Source organism: Falco rusticolus, chromosome 2, assembly GCF_015220075.1.
Source record: "Falco rusticolus isolate bFalRus1 chromosome 2, bFalRus1.pri, whole genome shotgun sequence".
Taxonomy (NCBI): Eukaryota; Metazoa; Chordata; class Aves; order Falconiformes; family Falconidae; genus Falco; species Falco rusticolus.
The window spans coordinates 3,259,579-3,284,733 of NC_051188.1; the positions used below are offsets into that span (position 1 = coordinate 3,259,579).

The window sequence follows — 25,155 nt, forward strand, 5'->3', positions numbered from 1 at the left end:
TAATGCTTGTTTATAATATATAGATATATTTATGTAGGAAGTAGAGTAGATGAAAGCTTGAGATATAAATATTTCTGTACGTCCGCATACAAGAGAAAGTATGTACAGCCACAGATAGTGGTTCTCTGCTGAGTCAGGGCAGGGCCACGTGAAGGACTGACACATTCCCATTCCCTTCTGCTGGGAATAGCTGCTGCCCTGCATGGCTGCACTCCCTGCAGCCGGGACTGGACCTGCGCCGCTCTCTGCAGTTGCTTGGGGCTGCATCAACGGTTTTACCGGGGTAAAAGAGGCAGCGGCATATTTCCCTAAGGACTCGATGGCCCAATGTGGTAGAACACTGGTGACTAAGGGCATCACCCCCAAACAGCAAGAGAGAAAGAGAGCAGGAGCTGTTTGGGTTTTTTATACTTTCCTACTGGATTTCGACTTCACTTTGTTATTTTATCCTAACGGCTCCACTACTATCTCATTGACCCCATAAAGTCCTCCTCAGGGTACCCTGTTCTCACTGCCTTCAGGATCTCAGGGGACATTTTGCACAGCTGAATTTGAAACCCCATCGAGCCTGGACAAATCAAGGACAGCTTTTACTGCAGCAGTAACTTCAAAGTCGCAGACCTGCATAAAAGAAAGGTTAAAATGAGTTGTTCATTTCAGGTGATTGACCTGAAATCTTTCCACCTTTACCATCCGAAGTAGATGCTTCCCTGCCAAAAATTAAGTCTTTGGCAACCAAGGCAGTTATTGCTGGAAAGTTGTAGCATTTTTCCTTCTGGGAAAGTCTTTTATTGCAGACTCAGTACCTGTGCTAGAAGGCATGGGCAGGTGTGAGCCTTAGTTATTTTCAAACAAGAGTTGCTTTTCTTCCCAGGGAAAAGTTTCTACTTTTGTTTCTCAAAATACTAAGGCACTTGATGGCTGGACGTCATTGGCAACTATAGGAAATATTTTGGAAGAAGATACCATCCCAAATGAGTTTTTGTCTTCTCAGAGAGCATTTTATTCGTGGGGAAACATTTGTGGGTTGTTGGTGGGGTTTTTTAAGGATCTTATTTTTACTGGTGTGATTGCTTTTTTTCCCTCCTACCATCTTTCTTCCAGTCCATGTCTTTACAAGATAAATGACTTCTAGTCAGGGAAAGTTTTCTCTTCTCTGAATAGTGCTAGGGTGCCACTGGCGTCTCAGCTCCCGGGTGGAGAGAGGAGGGTTTTCATTTGCACACATATCTCTCAACAGTCCTCTCGCACTTTTTACAGGTCACGTAGCAGCACCAGTGGTACTTGCAGTGGCATCGCTCCACTACTTTGTCCATGTAGGGGTTGTAGCCTCTGCCACAGCACATCAAGTCACAGCTGTCGCTCCCGTTGGAGGTCTTGTTGCATTGCCTGAAAGAAAGAAAATGCAGTGAGCAAATGCAGATCCCTGCAAGGCTTTCCAAACCCGCCTTGTGGTGGTGCTGGGGCCTGACAGCTCAGCAAGGTGCTGAGTGAAGCCTGTGCGGTTGCATATCAGCTGCAGCAAGCACATGGCAAGGGTGAGCACCCCACCAAGCAGCCCTCTGCACCTCCAAGGGAGGCAGGGAGAGCCCCAGGGCTGCGCTCGCATCACCTGCTCTGATGCCCAGGACTGCACTTTCATGACCTGCTGTGACAGTCAAAATAACATTGAATTCCTGTTCTAACTCTCAGTTCAGGCTCAGCGTCATTCATGCTGCCTGTGAGGAAGGGCAGGCAGGACCAAGTTGCTGTACAGGAAGAGAAGCAAAGCTGTCATGATAACTCCACCAAAATTCATAGTCCCTAGCAATCTGTGTTCCTAGACAGGCTCCAAAGCTGTCTGAAAGGAGGTGGAAGAAGATGATACCCTAAAGAACAAACACCGGTGTTTGTCCAATGCTACCTAACCTGAAAAGGATGGAGAAGGAACCCTGCAGCCACAAAGTATTTGCACAGGCTCCATGCCAATGATCCTGGGCTGGGAAAGTGCAGAGCAGACTGTTACAGCCACTGTCCAGCCCTGACCCTATCAGGGAAATCATGACCGATGCTAGTAGGGCCGGACTGCACTTTTCCTGCGCCCGAGTGTCACCCAGCAGGGCATGAGCAGCCGGGGAGATGGCCCTGTAACACCCCGAGTCCTGACCCAGGAGCAGGCAGCACGGCAGGAGCACAGTGTAGGATGACAAGTCGTCAAATATCACACAGACTGCCATTGCTTGTTTTGCTTCTGCTTTTCTGCTAATTAAAGCCAGACTTGTCAGGATAAGTTGTCCATTGTCTTGGGATCCCTTGCTTTGTCCACTTGCAAGTGGCTGCCTTGAGGTTTTCAGAAGTAACTCATGAATTGGGGAATCTGTCTCATTGATCCATTGATCACGGATCCACAGCCATTCTCAAAAAACAGCAATCTCATTCTCCTAAAATACTCCAAGCTGGGTCACTGGACATGAGAGCACGACAAACATTGACTTTTGGATGAGATGAGTCATGCCCTAGAGATGCTGTTTCTCCAGGGGCTGTACAGATGTTTGGTCAGATGCTTGGCTAGACACTAGCACTGTAGGATAACAGATCTCATTATGCATCCAACAGTGTGGGGCTGTGAACTTGATGGAGTCTTGAAGCTACTGTAAGAAAGGTGGTTTGGAGAGTGGGGCAATTGCTGATATCTCTCCTAAATCTTATTCTGCATGGCTATTTTGGACAGAAACACTCTAAGGCTGGTTTGGGACAGGGAAAGGAGAGAGGAGCATGAGTCGGACCCTTGAGCTGAGCACTCCATTAATAGATGAAAACAAATCCATGAGATTTATAGGAATTCCTCATGAGGTAATGTTTTAGGAGAAGTTACTGGATTAATGAGGTGTTGAGATTTTGTTCTTGTTCTTCCTTTATTTTTTTCTGACTCAGGCGGGCCTCCTGTTTGTTATTTCTGACTCGCATTCCTCTCCAGGTTCAGTGTTTAAAGGCCCCCCCCCCCCGCTCCCCCTCATTCAGGAGTGTGTGTAAATATTTACAAACGTTTGAAAGCCCCTACCAAAGCTGAAGTCTGCAGCCACACTGAGCGTGTTTGCCTAACGCTGAACCAAAGGCGTTGTTACTGCCCCTGTGAGCCGGGGCCCCTCCGCCAGGAAACCTCCGAATGACTCCTCATAAATGTATTAGTAAATGCATTAAATATTTGGAGCAAAGGTTCAAATATAGGCGTGTTGACATTAGAAGAGGGGAGGGTATTTGACAGCCTTACTCAGCTTTACCAGTGGATGTAAAGGTTGTTGCCCGGAGGTTCACCTAGGGAGGATGGGGAGTTTGCAGAAGCATGGTGATGGATGTGCAGTGCATCCGTGCCACCTTGTGCTGACAGCTCATTAAAATGGCCAAGCAAATGAATAGGGGTCCACTCTGACTCCAGTTCACCATTGATGACATTCACTCCCCAAACGTACAAAGCACCCGACAGTCAAATTTGCCCCATTCAAACAGAGAGCAAAACTCTTCTGCCTGCTGTATTGAGACCTGGGAATCTCCCTTTCCTTGTACCCACTCCTGTGGCCTGCAAAACAAAAGTGGATCTGCTAGGAGATATATATTTCCATAGCTGTCCCTGTCCCACTCAGCCTGAAATAAAGGAATAAAATGAAATCATATTAAAAGTAAGTCCCCAAGCTCCCCTCAGTTTTAGATAAAGGAACAGGGGCATTCTGAATGGAGGGGTTGAATAGCTAAAACAAAGCTTTTGACCCCATCCTGAACCTAAATGGGCTTCTAGAAAACTTTCCTGAGAAGGCCACTAACCAGAGATTCTGATTTCTGTTTTAAAGCATAGGTTTGGATTAATTATCTTTTTTTTCTCTTTAAACAAGCTGAAACAGAGGTAGTTTCTCAGCTGTATCTATTCATATAAAAAGCAAGTGGGTGAAGACAAAGGAGCCCAAAGACTTGTTTACCCACAGAAGCTGCCCTGAGCATCTGCTTTCAGAGCCCATGGATGCAATCTCACCAGGCTCCCCGCTGATGGGTTAAGTTCAATCTCATTTGTTTTGGGCCTGGTCCAGCACGATTCCAGCAACTCAGAGAAATGCCCTCCTCCTGAGCCTCAGAGAGAAAATACGAAGGCAGGCGATTGCATCTTAACACAACACCGTAACCTCTAGAAGCACTTGGAAGACGGGTGAAAAATGATGCTTCAGTGGTAATCCCAGCCAAGGTCCTGGCTCAGGAACAGGCTTTCACATTGTCACAGCACTTTTTCCTTCTTTATGCAAGAAGGGAGGAGGCCAACCCTGCTGACTGGTCAAATCCCACTCAATATCCCTGTCCAAAATCTCCCTTTTCCAGCTCTCATTTGCTGAAACACTGTGGTACATCACACAGCCTCATCATGGGGGTGGCTCCTCAGCAGAGATGGTGAAGGACATCCCAGCACTTCTAAGAGTCTTCCCCCAGATGTAGAGGTTAAGCTCACAGTTACTTCCTAGGGGATTTTAATTTTGAAAGCTATAGCGAGATGTCACGCTTAATTTCACTGTGGATCTTAGTTCACCTCTGTCCCATCAGCAGATGATCATTTTGATTGCCCACCTAGCATCCAAGAACCAAACTGAGGCCCACTCTGCACCGTGTCACCTACAGAAATGACACATGATGACAGGGATGGGCCAGATGTCCATTGGGACCTCACTCCATCACTCCTATTGATAAGTGGAAGATGCTATGAGCGCATAAGAAAAGACATTCTGGGTCACAGCAGCTGCCTGCCTGGCCCAGTACATCTCCCAATGACTGTGGGAGATGCTGTTCAGGGAGGAAAACACAAATCTGGACACTTTCTGTAGTCCTTTTCCTCATACACCACCAGCACCTGAGCTGTTGCATTAGGTATAACAGAAGGTATGTTCCTGCCTAGACATCTCAGTAACCCCTCGTGGGCATCTTGGCCATGCATTTGTCTCATCCCTTTCTGACCTCAGGGAAAGCAGCTGCCCCCATGAACTCCAGCAGCCACAAGTCCCAGAAGACAGGACTGCTGTGAAAAGAAATAATTTAATTTTTCTCTTTTAAATCAAATTTCTATTCATTTCTTTAGTGCCCCTTGCTCCAGTAATGTCAAGTCATACCGCAGTATATAAAAGAAAGAGAAAAATAATTCAAAGCCCCCAGGGGGTATGTAACACAGTGGACATTGCTAAAAATACATCAAAGTGCATAGCTTCATATAAGATTTTGAGGGCAGAATCTTAACTGCTTTTAAATTGCTTTCTCATCCACAAGGAACGTCTAGAGGCTGACACTGAACAACTGTACGAAGGAGAGTTATCAATAGTACATGTCAGCAAGGAGATGTCAAGGGAGATCCTGGAACCAGCCTGTATTTTCATTCAGGAGGAGTAGAGAGGAAGCTTAAAAATTTGGGATAACACTGGGGCAAAGGAGCTGAGAGCATTTTGGAGAGTGGATTAAAACGCAAAGTAAGCAACACACTTCGAGAAAAATCCAGATTAATGTGGGAATGTTCCCCAGAGAGTCAGATGAGCAGTTCAGAAAGTAGAGAATTATGAAGGAACTGATTCAGAGAAGTTTGTAAGAAGAGGTGTCTTCCCATCTATAAAAGATTATTGCAAAAAGGAGAGAGAAGAAATGAGGAAGGAGGACAAGAAATTATTAGTTTGATTTTAGATTAAGAAAGACGTAACTTTGAGAATAGTAAAACCCTGGAACAGGTTGTTTAGGGAAACTGTTTTGAAGGCCAGAGTAGACAAGTATCTTCAATAACAGTCTAGGTGGTCTCCATGGAGTTTTGCTCCTAAAAAGATCAGGCTCTGTGGAAAGTCATTCCCAGCCCTGATACTCCCTAGCTCCAACACTGTTTTGATGCAGAGGGACTAAAGGCACTTAGGAGAGCTGGCTGCAGGTTTTTATCCCCTGAAGTCACTACCCACTGCACTTCTACTGTGTGAAATTACTCTTTCCACCAATAAATTTATTATTCACAAATCTGTTCAGGAAACTTTACGGTCAAATCCAGGTCTCTCAATGTGGGAAGGATTCAAACTTCCCCAGGGGTTAACTGAGAAAAAGTCCAAAGAAGCACAGCTTGCCCAGCTACCAAAATGGGCACCAGCTATGAGCACATTGCCCTGGCAAAGTAGAAATAGCATGGCAGGTGAGAGGAACAGAAAGCTACCATTTTTCTGACTTTCCACCAGTCCCATTCTGGGACACTCACAGAAGAACTATTTGCTATTTGTTGTTCATCATTCGTTGGATCCCATGAAAAAAAGGTGGCACACCTGATAACAGCTCCAAAAATTACTAAATCATCATACACACAATAACCTACTCAAAGCCAAAGTTCATCATGTCGCTTCTCGTGCCCTCACTGAGTGATGGAAACTAAAAGAGGCTGAACAAAAACCAAGCACCAAACGTTGTTGTCTACCCGTAAGTACCACTCCTCCCTACCTAAACACGAGCGCTTCTGCTAAGAAATTTTGTTGTCCACATAATCACGCAATGACAAGCATATTTTCAGGGTGACAGGAAACAAGTGGTATCAAGGGCTGCCACTGAACACTGAGAACCACTACACCCTTTCTCTGCAGCACTTAATCAGCCCTGCTATTGGGACCACCAAGATGCCAAAGAGGTGACCACCAGCTATTAAGCTGTGGATGCCTCGTCCTTGGAAGTGTTCAAGGCCAGGTTGGACGGGGCTGTAAGCAGCCTCATCTAGTGGCAGGTGTCCCTGCCCATGGCAGGGGGGTGGAACAAGATGATATTTAAGGTCCCTTCCAACCCAAACCATTCTGTGCTTGTGTCTAAGTTTTTGCAGTCACCACCAAGCAACAGTGGCATGCTCACCTGATTTCATGCATGTGCTTATCCAAGAAAACACACCAGCCTAAGACACCTTGGGAGACAATTAAGACTAATATTTTATGTTGCAGAAAAGAACGAATGCTTGGGAAGGAGCAACCATCGAAGAATGTCCCCATTCGGTGCCAAAGTGAGTCTGCTCAGGGGCTGTGGCTGAGCAGCCCAGCTTAGCTCCGGTGCAACACTGCAGCCCCATTTCTGCAGTGTTAAGAGAGCTCCTTCCCATCTTCAGCAGGGAGGGAGCAGCATTCACTTGGTCCCAAGGCTGCTCTGGGAAAGATCATAATAAACAGCTCAGTTATCTCTGCAAGGCTTCAGGGGCTGGAGGCTTTTGCACGCATGGCAGAATATCCCTTTCCTCGGATTCCTTAAGGGACCTTAAACAGCCTTTGAAATATGATACATTGCACCCTGCTGATAAAGAAGGTTAATACTTTTGCTTCTTTTCTCACAAGAGATCTCAATTTTATAATCTGCTATTATTTATCATTTACTCAAAGTTGATAAGAAATTTTTCAGGCAGGAGAAACTGAACTACCTTGTTAAAAAATGAGATATAGGGTGCTTTTGCCCATGACAGCTCTAGAACGGGAACATGTAAATTTTTTCCCAGTGGTTAACTTCTTGTATAGAAAGTTGTACGATCTGCTTGCTGCTCCACAGATCAGCTTCTTTAGATTTTTCTCCAGACCATTTTTTATTGGCTATGAAAGCGTGATGGTGGCATATCAGCACATGGAGTTTGGCTGGAGTCGATGAGGGCTGCGGCTGCAGCCAGCCAGTTTGCAGAAGCCTTGGACACCAGCTGCAAAACTCAGCTCCTTGATCAGATTTTGAGCACTTCAAAGAGGCTTTGAATCTCAGGTTTGGGTTCAGCTCCCTGACTTTGAAATCTGGATACACCCCAAGTGCTTGGAGGCATGCAGATTTCCAAACCATTTCTAATTTCAACAAACCAGGAAAGGCCAAGGTGTCTTAGAAAACATTTCAGGCTTGTTCCGAAGAAGGCTTTGAAATCCTTTCAGCAAAGAGCTCTGAAAAGCTTCTGAGTAAGCGGGTGCACATTTTCTGCATGGATTTTCACACAGTTCCACTACAAGGTAATTCAATTTCCTGCCTGAAAAAGAAACAATAAGTCCACATAACGCGAGGGATAATTGGAGAGATGGAAGCCACCAATTAGATTATCCCTTCCACCCACCTGCCGATGCAGGATTGTTCCCTACAGCATATGCTGAAACCCAGTATGTCCAAGGTCTTGCAACTTAGCCATCACCCTCTGTCCTGCTTCCAGCGTGCTCTGAGCAAGAATCAGACCTGGGGGAGAGGGCGGGGGGAAAGGCCTTTTTCTCCATATGATGCAAGACTACTCATTTTTTGTAACAAAAATGCAGCAATCTGAATTTTTAAATTCAGTAACAGGAAAAGGGGCTGTTAATGGGGTCTCCTTCCCTCCGGAGGCAGAAAGTGGGGCTGGAAAGCTGCTGGAGATGCCCAGACTGAAGTCTCCTGGACTGTGCTGATAGGGGTCTGCACTGTAATACCCCATGGGCTGAGCCCTGCACCCATGCTCATGGCCAGAAAAAGGCCAAAGAGGGAATATGCAGATGGTGGAAGAAGAAAGAAAACAAACTGAGGGTCCACCACTAAAAATCCCTCTTTGATCATATTTGCCATAAAAGACCTTAAAACTTAGCCTAGTCGGAAATAGTGGGCCCTACCCCGAGAAAAAAAATGTTAAGATACCTGCAGATTTGACTTATAAAATAAAAACCTGTTTGGGCTATTCCCATGCAAGTGTTTTTATGTCTTTGTGGAGTAAGTACGAACCTCATTTTTCCCTGCCCTCTGTAACAGCATCCCTTTTGTGTTCCTTCTCCCTCATCCCTGTCATTAGGTGCTATCTCTGCAGCCCTGCGGCTGGCTGGAACAGAGCCACCGTGTTTAAAATACATTTAGATGTCCTCTTCGTGAGAGAAAAATTTCGAAGGGAGACAGGCAACCATGGGAGGAGGAAATTGGGGAAGATCCCTCCTCTTTGCCACTGCCCCCAGGAAGAACGGACTGATCTGCAAACACTTTGTGTGCATTTTACACTTATTTCCTCTACTAATTTAATGCAGAAAGGGGGATGCTATGGCTTGTGTTGCACATGCCAATTTTGAGACACCAGGCAGCTTCTCAAGAGCCTGCGGATGGATTGCAATGAACATGAGTGTAGCTACACATCACTTTAAGACTTGGCCTGAGAGAATCTTACAGCTCAACACAGGACTATCTCACCCTCCTCCCCTCCCATGGCCATCACCGTGCTGCACATCCAAGAATGAGTTATTTCTTGACAGATTTCTTTTGAAAGTCATCCCCTCCTGCCTTAATATCTTGGTCCTCTAAATCCTCACTCAATCTCACTTCCCACAGACCCTTGCCTGGCTTGCTCACAATCACTGCTGTCGCCCAGCTTGGGATAAATGGATGCCTGCGATACATATTTTCCTAGCCTTGGAAGAAAAAAAAATAAATAAACAAATTCAAGACTTTGACATATTTTTCATCCCTAGCTGGGATAAAAAGGCAAAATCTGCTGTAAAATGAAATTAGATGAAGAAGAAGTCATGTCTCCCTCCCCATTGAAAGGATTTCAGTTTGTGGAAAATGTTTTACTTAGCAAATCTGTAACAGATTCAGTTTATTTTTGACACAACCTGTGATTTCACACAATTCCTATAAAACTAATTTCCAAATAGCTTCCACAATTTTTTTCATTGCAAAACTGAGTGGTACAACAAAGAGGTCTTTTTCAAGACACACATTTGTCAAAATCCATACAAATCCACAGAAACATTGCTTCCACTCATATCACATTTTCCTTCAGAAACCAGTTACAACACATGCTTTTTCCCTACAGTCCTTGGTGACTCATAAACATCTTCACTTGCTAATTACTGCTCCACCACTGGGCTGGTGATGAACGTCAGCCTGGTGTTCCCACCACAAAGCTGCCAGGTAAGTGCTGCTGCAGAGCAGTCCAGCCAATGGTTTTGGATGATACAAAACTGTAACTACCACAAAACATCAGAGGACAAAAAGAACACACTTGTCTTACTCAACTGTCGTCATTTCCTGATCAGCTCCACCAGTTAAATGCTGATGTACTGTATACAGAGTTGCAGTTCCAGATGAAATGGCCATTGCCAAAGGATAGCTTCTGAAGTCCCCCCACCAAACTTCATATGAATCAAAGGGATCCAGGGAATACCTTTTATGCATTTCCGTCATTTACTTCATTTCCACTAGAGCAAAACCTTCTCTCCATTGAACCTAAGCGATCCAAATACCACTACGACCAACAAGAGTTAAAATGAAGCCAACCTACAAAAGGGTAGGTGCATGCTCCTTGCAACTTGACTGTCTGAGTCTCCACCACAAAGTAACACAAAGAGCAAAGAATTATGAGAACAATCTGAAGAAAGCCAAACCAGCAGGCAGCAAGTAATGAGACAGCTTGAAATCCAGCCATTGCAGCCACCTAACAAAAATTCTGGAAATTCTGCAAAATTCTGGAAATACACAGCTATTTGGCTGTCAAAGGGTCTGCTGCCCACCTAGAGATGCTCAGACTGCTGAAACGTGGAATTGGTTTCTCTTGGAGGGAATTAAACAGATGATGGGAAGAGACAGGCATGTCTGCTGCCTGTGAAAGGGGACAGCACCATGCCCAGTGGAGGCTGGGTATGATGACTTTAAATCACTAATATCGATGACATGATGAAATTCCTCTGCAGAGCCATAAGCAATACAAACAAACCTGGATTTTTAAAATGCAGTGGAAAAGAAATCTTAAAAAATCACCTTCGTAGTTTCCAGAGATTTTTCAGGACTGCTTAGGAGCACTGGTCCTAATTGGGTTGACACTTGGCTACTTAGAGGAGCCTCGCAGTAGAGTAATAACCCATCACATCAGCAGTGACTGCAAGAAATGACTTGGAGAGACTCAACACAGCATAAAGCAGCTGCTTGATCATTACAAGCTCCCGTGGAGGTGAGCTGCCTGGGAAATGTCAAAAGGTATCTTGTACCTGCCTGTATAATGCAAAAGGTGGCTGCAGCCCTGTCTTGGCCACAGCCACCACTAGCAGGCTTAGGCATCTGTAGACCATACCGTATGTTAGAGATGTCCTTTACCTGCACGCATGTGCTACCAGCCCAGTTATTTGCCTCTTATTCACACGTTCCCCTCTGCCCCTCCCTCTTTGGGACTCAGAGTGCAGTCAGCACCTGCTGAAGAAACCCTCACCTGTCCTGGGTCCCGTGTGACCCCACTTTTTCATTCTTCATGCAGAAATCGGGTGAGCTCTGCAGGTATATCAGCTCTGTCTCTTTAACCGGCCTGATATCAATATCCTTTGGCACGAGGTATTTGCGTGTGCCCATGGGCCGGTGAACGACCTTGGTGGCTGATAAATACTTGTTTTTGAGGTCCAATGCAATGTCTCGCAGCTCTTGAAGGCCTTTCCAACAGGTCTTGATAGAGCATGACCCAGAAACTCCATGGCACTTACATTTCATTTCAAGAGAGGCTTTCAAGACCTGCAAAAAGGAATGCAGGAGTTAGGAAATGCCCTTCTCTTACCTCTGAACGTCCCACAAGCTTGCTAAAGAAGGCACTTTCTTAGCAGGGACTGCTACAGAAAAGGACTGCTGCTCTGATTTCTGCACAGTAACTCTAAAGTAGCTACTGTGCGAAGGGAATGAGATCCCAGAGCACCTCGGTGATCACTATCAGCCCAGGGCTACTTTTACCAAGGCACCTCTGCAGCCAGCAGACAGAAGAGTATTTTGAATTTTGGTCAGATAACAATATAGGGCTGCATTTCCACCCTCTAAATACCTAAAGAGCTGAAAATCAAAGCAATCCCTAAATAAGTATTTAACATCCATTTCTGCCTCCAGCAGCTTTGGGGCTTTGGGTAACAGAGATGTCAAGGCTCTGATGAATTCAGGGTGCCCTCACCCTGCCTTTCTGCTGGCCATGGGGCTAAAGGAGCCTTTTACTTTGATTCTGCACTAGTCTCATTTCTGTGGGACATGGTAGGATGCTGCCAGGCAGGGCTGAATGCACCAGCCATGGCAATGCAATGTCCCAAACCAAAATAGGCCCATTGCAATGAAAAAAAAACCTCAAGACATTATGAAAATAAAAGAAATCCAGATAGAGTGGGAATGGTAGAGAAAAAAGCCCAGGGGAGGCAAGTTCGGCATGGTTGTGCTCTGCAAAGGGGAGTTCAGCCTGTAGCTACACAGTAAGCTGCAAATGAGCCCAACGTGCTCCATGTTTTTTCTGCTCCAGTGCCCAAGCACAGGCAGCCTGGAAGGACCAAGCTGTGTAGTAGGACCAGCCTAGAGAGCTGCTGCAGCCCCAGAGATGGGTGCAGGGGTCAGCTTTACAGTCCTCCACCCACTTCTCCAGCTGCATGGAGGGCTGCGATAGGGATTTGCACCTCGGTGCACACCAAGCACTGCACATGGTAAGCATTATCCCTCCACTGGATGCAAGCTGTTAAAAGCGGCTTCTGCCAGATATGGGAATAATCACTAGCGAAGCAGTTTGAAAAGGAAAAATCAGCCCTCCTGGCTGCAGCAATGGCTGGGAGGCAGCTGCTGCTGGATGCATCTGGCAGATGATGATCCTCCACGCTTACACAGCAATTCGCCTGTGCAACGCCCTTGGCAGAGCACAACGGGAACCATCCCTACCACACCTCCTGGGGTAAGCAAGCCAGAGCCATCCTTGGCTGTGGAAAGGGTGGCAATGAACTTCCCACCCACGGTTATACAGGGCTGATAATAGCATTCAGGACCTCCTGATTCCCAGAGTGAGTTACAAAGCCACAGTCTTCAGCAGGCCAAAGGAGTTCAGAGCAATCTGGCCTTTCGCTAGCTGATAGAGGCACTGAACCTTACAGAGCAACCGACCACTACAGATGATTGTACAATTACAATAACTCTCGTGGTTTTGTTACCTGTCTCCCTACTTCACTGTTGTGCAGATGCATCAGTTTATTGGCTTGTGATCCTGATTTTTTCATCTTCATGGGAGCATCTGAAAATTTGGACCCCATGATAAGACCATAGTTGAGGTTGTCTGCACATCCTCCCCATCGATACCCAGGTCCAGGTGTCTCACCTGGGATGGGACCACAGGAACAGCCAGGGAGGTCCCCGGTGGTGCAGGCTCTGGCAATGGTATGGCTGATGGCAGCAGCAGAAAGGGCATACACAAATGCTGACTCCCTTGTGCCTGGAAGAAACAAGAACTCCAGCTCAGCCTCCTGGGACAGCCAAATGTTCCTCCAAAAGAGACCTACACAATCTGTGCCCAACAGAGCAGCAAACACACCAACTCACTGCAGCTGAGACCTCCTATGGCATCACCAGCTGGAGGCACACCTCCTAGTTGAGCTCTTCAGCATGAGGCAACATCCCAGCAGGGTAAGAAGGCACATGGACTTATGCAGCTTGTGCACTGTGGTATAATCTGCTCTTGGAGCACATGAAGAAGCCCCTGCCACGGACTCTCCTACTGCCCTTTCCCCCTGTGCTGAATGTAGCTTGCTGGCAGGTCATGGAGCAGCATGCATGGAGCTGGGGGAGGTGGTGGAAGGCCAAAGACCTGCAGCAAGAGCATGCAAGGATGCTCTGGCCCATGAAAGCTGACTGCAGCCTCACGTGTAACGTGTGCTGCTTGACAAGCCTGCATGCCCTGAACAACAGCTCCATGGCTGTCAGCAAATGCAGCATGAGTCCTCCTAACCATGAGATGAGCAGACCAGGCTGGTGGCATGCTTTGTAAGAGCTGAGGGAGACTAGGTCTTGGCCTTGAGAGCTCCTGGGCATGAGTGGCACCGTAACAATGAACATGGTCTTAGAAAATAGGACAACTAGGCTATGCAAGCTCTCCATGTCGCCCCTGGTAGCAAGACCCTTCCCAACCCCAGCACGCATACACACACTGGCTGACTCTACTCACTCATGTCCCCGGCCAAGCCAGCAGTGCAGTTTACCTCTCTCTAAGTCCAGCAGGTAGTTAGGAGCCAGCTCAATGGAAGAGCAGTTCCACCGCATGTCTGAGAAAGTTTTACGGCAGGTCTTTATCACTTCCCGTGCCGCCTGGATGATGGTCTGCATTAGCTCCAGGTTGCTGCGGCACAGCTGCACCTGGGAAACCACCAAGCCTTCAAGCTGCTTGCAGTGCTGGGTTTGATTCAGGGCCAAAGCTGAAGGAGTCTTGGACAGAGCTCTGAGGAGACAAGCACATGCAAAAAGGCATTAAAACCTGCAAAAAAGTTAATCTTCAGGTCACTATTAAATTCTCCACTACCTCCAAACCAGTGAATGCTTTGGCCTGTGTTCATCTGACTTAACTTTATCTACCTGTAAATAGGTGCTTAGTTTTAGCTGGTGAGAAGGATGGGCAACTATGAAGAGTGATTTATCTCATCTGAAGTAGGTGTTTAAAGTAGGTGGGAAGAAACACCCTCCAAAAGCGTGCATTTCTCTCCATCGTCTAGGGGAGCACAAAGCTCCTGGGGCATATGCCAAGTTGACTGAATGTGTAAATCCTTATGGAAAGATTTTTTTCTGAAGAATGAAAAGGATGGACCTCCCAACAGAGTAAAAAATGACCCATCAGTTCCACGATAACAGAAAGCTGGATCTTCCAAGACTGTGGTATTCGGGGGGGGGGGGGGGGGGGGGAAGTGAAGTTGGTGTTATCAGTGTTTTGCATTCAGCATCTGTCTCACACACTCTCTAAGGATTATGCTAAATGTCATGTAATTAATTATGGAGAAAATCCCCTGCATAGCCTAGGGAAAAGCCACCAAGTTTGCAAGACAGATGCTTTCCCTTACAGTTAAGGCCAAGGGCCTCCACCAATTCCATCACTGTTGCACGTAGATAAGTCCATTTCTCTAATCTCAAAAAATGTAGTGCAGAAGCACGATGACAGTACATTCAGGGAGAGTACCATGACCAAAACTGAGAGGCGATCCACCAGCACCAGCACCTATGTTACCACGGGAGAAACCAACAACACCCCAAAGACCCCACTGGTTCTTCTAGCATGCAATTGCCGATGTTTCCAGGTAAAAAGGCAAAAAACGCTGCCATGCATCATACAGGGCTGTGCTTTTCTTCCCTAAGCACTCACAGCGATCAGCAGAAGCCTGGTGTGTAACTCTCTCTGTATCTTTATGACCTGCTTAGGGTAGTCATAAATGTTATTCATTCCCATAAAACAACTTTCTAGCTGGCTGCATCAGTAACTGGCATCTGATCCTGGCAACACAACTGCCTTAACACATATTTCCTTCTCTCCTTGTTAAATGTGTTGCCTTTCAGTTTCATCCTAAGCCATCTTGGTTAGTTTGGCTTATTAGCAGACACATTTCGGGGTGCATTTCACTTTATTACTGTAACATCCATATCCTTCAGAAGTTAAATGAGATGGAAATGGAGCTAAAATTGAGCCCTAACCAAGATCAGAGGTCTTAGCTCTGATCTCTGGTTTTCAGGAAAACACATCTATGTTCCACCAGCTCCCTCAAGGTTGGCTTGAACCAGCTGCTGTGTGTGTTGGAGTTCTCTCTGGGCTGTGCATAACTGCTAACCCCAACTGCTCTTCCAGCAGGGAAGAGCTACGATCCTTGCTGGGGCTGAGTAGGTCTGCACTGACAAATTCCCAGGTGGTTAGAGTTTGGCATTTCTGGCACTAGATAATCAGTGGTAAACTTGGAAGGGAAACCACCACTCTGCTAGTCATGTAAATATATACATCATACATATATTTAAAGAGGTCCATTAAATATACCGCGAATAGAAGTTTTGGCCAGTGAATTTCAAGGGAAAGGAAAAAGTGGAGTATTTAAATATCAGAATTCTGCCCTGTAGTTCATCTCAGTCCCTTGCATGCTGTTGCTCATGCACTGCTCCTTGTCTTGAGAGGGGCAGCTCCAGAAGGCAGCTCATCCTGCCTCAGATGGGAACCAGTGCTGGACCTGAGCTGGTGGAGACAAAACCTGTGGGTGATACTGTTGGTGCTAAGGTATCTCAGATACATCATGTCCTTGAAAGTAGAGGCATGAGCCTGGACAGTGTGAATGTCACCTGACTGCAAACCTCTACAGTGTGGGTCTTATGGTAGTCCTTCAGGGGCCTTCTTCAGCCCATGGAAAGAAAAAGCCATGTCTAGGGAGTAATTAGCCTGATGTACTTTTGAGATCTACAGTAGGAAAACATCACACCCTAGAAGTGCTCATTTTCTGCACTGTCTATAGAGGGAACTCAGGCACCAAGCTCAGATGCAGACATCTGGACTGCATAGACACAGAGCTGGGTGAGATGTGTCCAACCCCTAGTACTTGGCACCAGAAACCTGTGAAAACTTATCCCAGAAAGCCTATCAGCAACTCTCAGGAATGGGCTGAAATGCAAATCAGGCAAAAGGCCAATGCAGCTCGTCACTAATAGAGCAGAAATGATAAATACTCCGGCACAGTATGTCCCAGCAGCAAAATAAGCAGGCAGCGTGAGGCACACAAAATAAGAGAGCTTCACGGCCTGGACTTTGGGCAAATGAGGAACATTCCAGGTCTCTGAGAGTTGCTGTACTATGGGGCACCACCTCAATTTTCTAATCAGAGGTGCCAAAGGACACTTCAGAGGTCTTGGGATGTTTCACCTGGCCCTCCAGAAGGATGCAGAGACTTCCTAGGTCCTGTACCACATTTTCTAATCCTGTATAGAGGTCTTCAGGATCTTTAAAGGACCTGGAAGCCTCCACTGAGGCACCTGCATCTCACCATTACAGACAAGTCAGGAACAGCAGAAATAAGCACCTACAAGTTGGGATGAGAGTTGAATTCAGACTGAAATTCATCCCCATTGTGAAAAAAGGGGATGTGATACAACAAGATCATGTTATTACAGATGGCCTGAAATGATCACCATTAGAGAAGCAGATTTACAATGCAACAAAAAAGAAATTTGCTTCATGGAACAGGGAGAAATATCTGCCAGATGGTCAAGAGAGGAAAGATCGCAGCCCCGTTGGGGAGAACGCAGTAAATGACAGCAATGGCTGTTTCCCACCAACTGAGCCGAGCTCCAGGGAACCCACCAAGAATAAAAATGCGAGACTCAGGAAGGTGTTTTCTGAACATCTCCCAGGCCTGAACTTCATGCCTTTGCTTGTGAGAACCTATAATTGGAAACATCTCCAAGCACCGGGAGGAAAAAGTAAAGGGTAATGGAGATGGAAAAGAAAACTCACAGTTACTGGAGTCACTTGCCGAGACCAAAAAGTGCATTTATAAATCACAGATCAGGAATGTGAGAGGCCTATTAGGTCATCTAGCCCATGCCCTGACAGCCCAGGTTTGCTTAGTCTACCCTGCATTCAGAAATGCCTTCTCCACCCCTTGTCGCTTTAAACCCTCCCTGTGGAAAGGCACCAACCCTCCCTGCTCCCCAAATTCTGGCAGTACCAGAGAGGGATGCCCACCACCTCCAAAGGACATTGTTGGGGAACAAAGTCCATTTGTGGGGCAGAGGAAAGGAGATCACCTTCCCCCAGAAGAGCATTGTCCATGGCAGGGTTCAGTGGCAGGTCGCTATCCTACCTCCACCCAGTCTCCACTGACCACCAGCACTGGGAGGGAAACCAGAGCCAAAGGGGCACAGCCAGCCAGAATAAAGCAGCCCTCGAGGGCGTAGTTAGAAGAACAGCTTTTAGTTCTTAAATTGGGAAAAAAAAGTCTCTGATAAGCATCTTTCCTGGGACTCATACCCTTCATCTGAGAAGAAGCACATGGGGATTTTACCTGCTAACACCCTATAAATGCTGCTTTTCACTGTTTCCTCCTGCTAACGTCATGCTCCCCTCCCTTGACTCTCCTGCCCCATCCTTCATTCTCCAGAAAGCTGAGGACAACTGAGGGGCGGTTGTTTTGGGTTTTTTTTAAATATACATATTTGACCCATCCCTTTAAATAAACAGGCTCCAAACCAAACATCTCCTGCTTTATATATAGCATATCAGCACTTTTGATTGAAGTTATGGATACTGACAGCAAACCATAAACGTAATTAGAGAGGAAATGTGATGCATGGATGGATTATGACTTTCGTTTACTCTTTTAATTATCTCAGGCAGTTAATAAATTCATTTGAAAACATGAATGCTCTGCAGTGTTGGGTCCTTTGAGAGGTATGGGCCTTTGAGAGGTATGATCCTGCAGATCTGGGCTCCATGAGAAGACTATTCATAGGAGGAGCAGCAGCTTGGGAGAAGTACCTTCAGGTCCGAGCAGGTATCAGTGAAAGCCATACATTATTTGGCTTACAAGGATGGCTGTGAGTAAGACACTGCTCCTGGTCAAGCCAAAGGGAGAAAAACTGCTTGAATCGAGCAGTGAAGCACTGGTGCCCTTTAAAACACCCTTAAAAGGTGGAAGGATCTCATCTTTTTCTGATATGGGCTCTCGCTGGAGGGCATCTCCCCATGCTCCCTTGTGTGATGTGACAGAGGAAGGTCTCACAGAGGGACTACTGGTGAAACCATGAACTTCTGCTCCAAATTTCCCACGTTACTTTCTGCGAAGACACTCTCTTTTTTATGCCTGTTCTTAAACCCTTTAATCTTGCAGGGATTTGAGTGAAACAAAAAGATCTAGACAAACTTGCATGGCTGTGGAGGTCAAAATGTGTGATAAACTTCAATAAAGAGAGGCATAGACAGGGTGGTTTTTTGCATTTGATCTCACTGAAGGTTTTTAATCTGTAGGAGCCTCATTTTCTCAGGTTTTCAACTGGAAAAGGCTTGCAGGACTGTTACAATAACCTTCTCTAAGCTCCTGGTAGTCAGAGGCAGCCCATGTCCCTGCCACCATGCCCTGCATTAGTCCTGGTCTGGGGACCACAAGCTCTGGGAAAGCTACCACATCCCCTGGTAAATGCTTCCACTGGTTCTGCAAAGCCTTTTCAAACAGAGAAGCGGGATTTATATAGCAAAAAAAAAAACCCAAAAACCAAACCAAAACAAAACCCAAACCAAAAACGCCACAACCCCAAAACGAAATAGAGAGGAGGCGGGGGGAGGAGGGACCAACCCTGAAGTAAAAGCCTAAAATAAGAGCTGCTTTCAGATACGGTGCCAAATCCAGCGCTGGCAGTAGTGGGCACAAGGCCATTGACTTCCAGCCCAAGCTCGACTGAAGTCGATGCCAGCGGCAAGTTGGCTCACTGAGCACCGAGGAAGGCCATGGAGCTTTGTCAAGTTTTCCCAAGCTGCCTACGGAGCGAAGAGCAAACTTCAAAGCTGTTGTCCCCCCTCCTTCCTCACCCCAGCCTGCTCCCCTCCTGCCGTCCCCATCCTGCAGTCCTTTCACAGCAGCTCATCTAGCAGCCCCCTTGCCAGGCAGACGGTCTCCTCGCAGGCGTCCGTGCCCCAGTGTCCTAGCTCCCCCCGCCCCGGTTAAAGCAGAGAAGCAGGCGCTGCTGGGAAACACAAAATCTTTCCATTTTCTTCCATTTTCTGTTGGCTGCAGGAAGGCTGTGGTGCTGCTCCAGGATGGTGAGCTGGGGGACATCCCTGGGTTCATCAAAACGCATGGCTATGCACCCTTTCGCTCCTGAAGGGTTGTGATTTAACCAGGGGAACTGTGCAGCAAGGATGACCTCCTATCCTAGCTGGGAAAGGCACTCAGCTAGCGATGGCTCCAGAGGGCATGGGGCATGTCCAGGCTACCACAACAGGCATAGGCAGGGACTCCCCAAAGTGACCAAGATCCACCTAAAAATGATGGGATTCCTAATATCACCACTCGCTGTCATGGGTTGCTCCTGCAAGCCATGCAAAAAAGCCCACTTGCTGCATTTGGCTTCTTTACAAACACTCTTGCATTGAAGGTGACAACAGAATCATAGAATCGTTTAAGTTGGAAAAGACCTCTGAGATCAAGTCAAACAGTTAACCCAGCACTGCCAAGTCCACCACTAAACCATGTCCTAAAATGCCACATTTCCACATCTTTTAAACACCTCCAGTGATAGTGACTCCACAACATCCCTGGGCAGCCTGTTCCAGTGCTTCACAACCCTTTCAGGGAAGACATTCTTCCCAATATCGAATTTAAACCTCCCCTGGTGCAACTTGAGCCTGTTTCCTCTCATCCTGTCACTGGTTCCTTGGGAGAAGAGACTGACCCCACCTCACTACAACCCCCTGCCAGGCAGCTGTAGGGAGCCAGAAGGTCCCCCCTGAGCCCCCTTTTCCCCAGGCTGAGCCCCCCCAGCTCCCCCCGCCCCCCCCCCGAGCTGTGCCCCAGCCCCTTCCCCAGCCCCTGCCCGGCTCTGGACACGCTCCAGCCCCTCCGGGTCTGTCTGGGGGTGAGGGGCCCAACGCTGAGCCCAGGGCCCGAGGGGCGGCCGCACCAGGGCCCAGCACAGGGGGACGGGCACTGCCTGGCCCTGCTGGCCACGCTGCTGCTGACACCGGCCAGGGCGCTGCTGGCCGCCGTGGCCACCTGGGCACACTGGGGGCTCCTGCCCAGCCGGCTGCCGACCAGCCCCCCCAGGCCCTTCCCCGCCGGGCAGTTCCCAGCCCCCTGCCCCCAGCCCGCAGCGCTGTGGGGGGCTGGTGTGACCCACGGGCAGGGCCCGGCACTCAGCCCTGTTGGGCCTCATACAACTGGCCTCGGCCCCTCGGCCCGGCCTGCCCAGACCCCCTGCAGAGCCCCCTGCCCCCCAGCAGGTCACACTGCCCCCAGCTCGTGTCCTCTGCAAACCCACTGCGGGTGCGCTCCAGCCCCAATACAGAAGGACAGCCCAATCTGTGTCTTGGCCTGTGGGCAGAGGAGATGCCAACCCCCAGGGAGGCAGAAGTGCCTCAAAAGCCACTCTGCCTGGACATCCCAACATCTGCAGACCTCTGCAGCACGCACATCTGGCCACAACTCCCTCTAGTGTTCATCTGTTATTCGGCTCTACAGAAACAAGTTGCTTCAGCAACCTGCTTGGCCAAACCCAAGCCCTCCTGGGAAAGCTAAAGGATGTGCAAGAGATAGATAAGGCAATAGAGTTCCTGCATGCACTGGCCCTAAGGCATCTCCCACTGAAACTGACAGCTGCCTCACCTCCCCAGCCTCTGTGATGAAAAACAAGCACTGAGGACCACAAAGCGATGCAAAAAACTCCAAAAGAGGATGGGAAAGTGTTTCCCAAAAACCTGCATGCAAAAATAAGACTCAGGATCTCATGTGCATTGAATGGAAAGGTTGCCTTTCCATGACAGCTCTGATCCTGCAAAGATCTGTTTGTACCCTGACTTTTCACCTGAGCAGCTCCCTGGAACTTGGATAGAAGAGGCCAAAATATGAAGCTTCTCCAGCAGCAAGAGCTGGTTTACGAGATGCTGACCATCCATGCACTGTGCTGATTGCTCAGCGGTGCGCGCCTCCATGGCAGGGAAGGGCACTGTGCTGATTTATAGCAGCTGGGGATCTGGACCACAGAACTCGTAAAAATAAGCCAAATAAAATAAAACAAATAGCTCCCTTTTACGTTCTCCCCACTTTTGCTAATTTACAAGGGATATTTGTGTTACAGGGAAGTCCTAAGCGGCTGGAAAGTGTGTTTTTCTTTTCCCCCTCCCCCCACAATTACATCACACACTGAATCAAAATTGAATTTCCTATCGCCTTTCGTATCAGTCACTCCCTCTTCCCCAGGCTGGCAAAAGCCACCTCCTTATCTTCCCCCTCCCTTCCCAAATCCTCTTTGAAGTTTGTCTCTGGCACCATGCCAACAACGACACAGCAGGCAGGCTGCTGAGACAAGCCCATGACTGAAAACATCTCATAGCACTTTCCTCCCTCTTCATCCTGTCTTTTCTCCTCCTCTGCCCCTCCACCTATAAGCACAAGTGGGAAGGGGCAGGGTTTGGTTGTACTGCACCCAGCATGTGAGTCCAGGGCTGGGATTGCAGCTCTGAGGTATTTACTCGGTATTTGGTAGCATCAGTCTCTGTCCACCAAGAATTTACCTACGAGACTTCCAAGGATGCTCCCCTAGCCCCAAGGATGGCAGCGCAGCACTGCTGCAGCAGGGAAGAGAGGTGATGCGGAAGGGGGGAAAACTGGCCCATTTTTCCATAGAAAAACAGTGCTGGGAAAGGGAGGAGAAACAGCAAATGAAAATAAAAAAACCCCATAATTTTATGAAATCCCAGCTGGCAGCATCCCAGTGGTGAAGTGCCCCGGGACAGGGAGTGCAGGTCTCCACCAGGTTTTAAACAGGTGTGAGGGGAGCCCCAGCAGCGCATCTGGATGCAGCTCATGCTTCAAATGCCATTTTAATCCCAGCTTTCATCTTCCCAATTGCTTTTCGATAGAAGGGATATGTCTGCTGGGAAGGGGAGGAGCAGCAACTGCACCTTCTTTCCTCCAGCTTCTTATCCCCCTACCCCATCCCCAAAAGCAACTCTCCCAGCTTAACCACTTACCAGCCGAAAGGCTGCTTTTACCAACAAAGCTATTAGGGATCTTGCCCTGCCTTCCAGCCTTCTTTTATGTCTATGGCTTGTCACCATGCTATCAGGTTCCCTCTGAAGCTCATCTCACCCTGCCCTTTGGAAGAACCCAAGCCCTTTGCTTGGGATTTAGCACCTTGCTTAAGCAAGAGCCTAAAGCCAAGCACATGAGCGAGCCCCTCTGCTCAGTTATGGGTCTGTACATAAGTGCCTGATGAATCAGGGTGCCACAAAACAGCTTTATTTCTGTGCTGCATAGAAATAAAGGTTACAAGCGAGTCCAGGCTCTGCCAGCCCATGGGCATGTTGCTAAATGCCCTGCCAGGAGAAGATGCCTGCCCTGTGCAAGATTCTGGATGTATGCAGATCTGAGAGCCTAAATACTCAAGGAAGCTGGCAGAAAGAAATAGCTGGGCTATCTAATTTAGCAGAGGTGACTGCTACAAGGTATAAAGCCAAGACAGTGAAGAGCAAGTCAGATCCTGACTCTCCTCTAATTCCAAGGTGGTCCTTAGAGTACGGAGACAGCAAATGAAAGATGCCCTAAAGTAAGTGACTATTCCTCCTACCTGGCCACGTGCATTTAAACACCCTGTGGAAGGATTCACCCTGCTTCTTTTTATCCATATAAAAGGTGGATGTGTGGTTTCAACCAGCTCCCTGCATGGCATCTCCAAGAGGACATTTGTGTTGGATGTCTCTCTTTGGAGAGGACAAATCGCCATCTGGAAGGTCCTCTCTCCCCTCAGCTGCATGTAAGAGCAGTGAAAACACTGGCTCCAACAAGACATCTTAATTTGCAGATATCCAGATTTAAGAGACTCTTTATAAAAGGCGGCATGGGGAGAGACTCAAATGACAACTGTTGGGACAGTGGAATGGGAATGAGATGTAGCACAGATGCTGTGCAGAAGGAGGCACAAAACAGGAACCTCTTGTCCCAGTTTCCCCTCCTAACCTGCAGATCCTCACCTCGACTATACCCTACATAACAGAATGGCATTGCATTTCATTGTGTCTTTTCTTTTACAGAAGATGCTCATTTGAAGCTAAGCCCACAACCCCGTATTTATTTTGCACACAACTTCAAACAAGAGTAGAAATGACAGATCACTCATCGAGGACATGAAACCAGATGGGTGTTGAAGGGGTTTGTTTATTTTGCCGTAAGCAACTAATTGATTGCTTGCTTAAGCAAAGAAATGATAGTGATGTTTTCACTTTGTTTGCAGTGACATTACCTCTGAGGAAACTCGATCCAGACTTGACCACGTTCCTTGATATTTCTTCATCCTCCTTCCCCCACTTCCTGCCCCCCCCCCTCCATTTTTAACACCCTTCACAAAACCCAAAGGTTAAAAGGTCCACAAAAAAAACATGTTATCTGTCAAGCATCCCCTGTGGTTGGAGATTGGTGGCATTATCTTAGCTGCCTGCCTCCTGCTCTCAGTTCCTATGCAGCACGACCAGTGGTCCCAGTGGAAGAGTTTCCCAGAGTGGCAGGGGCTAACGCTAGAAACTGCATTAAGTGGCTCATGTGAGCGTTGAAGTGTGTGCCTTTCCTTTGGTATCAATGAGAAGAAAAAGCAAGCTTAAATCATGCATTTTTTGACGAGAAGATGGAGACGTATTGTTAGCACAAGCCCCTAGCACACACACTTGAAATCAATGAATGCCTGGAGAAATACAGCGCTCACTGCTCTTTAAACGGCTTTACAGTGTGCCTCAAACAGCAGTTGCAAAAACGGGTACGAAACCAGCAATGCCTACACAGACTTTAAAAATGCAGAGAGATAGCCAGGTACTTACATCCATTTTATCCCATAGCAAAGTCCCGTCTGCAGAATCAAAGACAGAAAACCAGCTAAGAAGAATTGCGGACTCAGCTTCATTTTCTCCACCGTCCCCCACTTGCTGAAGGAAATCAGCTTCTCCAAAGAAAAAAAAAGGAGTTTTCTTAATTTTCTGCACAATGTATTTCCCTTCAGTTTGGGTGTTGCTCGTCCTCAGAGATGAACAACCTGAAAGGAAAGAGAGAAAGAGCACAAGCTACAGTTAACTCTGAAGTTTAGCGAGTCGTTGTGAGAGAGAGATCTATTATCCAAATTGCAAAGGAGTGGTTTATGAATCACGAAAAAGTTTGGATTATTCCCTCTCAGTCTCCTCCCTCGCCAAGCCTTGATACAACCTTTCGAGTCAACAGACAGACAAACCGTATGGCTTGAATTACACCCTGAGTTATGGTCTGATTGTGTGTTTCCATTTAACCCTGCACATGGCAAGACTTCATTCGCTGCTTCACTTTTTTACCCCCCCTCTCCAAAAGGTTTGTGTAACTGCTCGGGAAGAAGGGGAAAAAAATATCTTTAGACGAGCCCAAATCTTCAGCTATTCATCTCTCCCTTCCTTCTCTCCAGATTTTTTTTTTTATCCCCCCCCCCCCTTTTTTTTTTCCTGCAGAGAAGACAAATTATAAAAAGTGCATTTCCCAACTTAACGCAGGTGCCCGTGCCCTGCAGATGTTTCGGTCTGATCTGTTACAACAAATGTGTTTTGCTCTTTCCCTTCTGCTTTCCTTCTCACCTCATTAACTCTGCCTCTCACTTCTTCCAAGTCCTCGGGCACCTGGAGCTCAAGGAAAGGGCTGCAACTTCGTAAACATAAAATCACATTTCTGTCTCTGGAGA

The 25,155-nt window shown here is 47.4% G+C and overlaps 1 protein-coding gene across 1 annotated transcript; it reads right to left on the bottom strand.

Moving 5' to 3' along the window:
• WNT11 (Wnt family member 11) lies at nucleotides 1-24,485 on the bottom strand. The gene is made up of 5 exons (XM_037377465.1): nucleotides 24,278-24,485; nucleotides 13,944-14,179; nucleotides 12,903-13,180; nucleotides 11,177-11,469; nucleotides 1-1,389 (listed from the first exon to the last, which is right to left on the bottom strand). The coding sequence occupies exons 1-5, from the start codon at nucleotides 24,358-24,360 to the stop codon at nucleotides 1,215-1,217; spliced, it is 1,065 nt and encodes a 354-aa protein (XP_037233362.1). The 5' UTR covers nucleotides 24,361-24,485; the 3' UTR covers nucleotides 1-1,214.
• Between the last annotated feature and the right edge of the window lie 670 nt (nucleotides 24,486-25,155).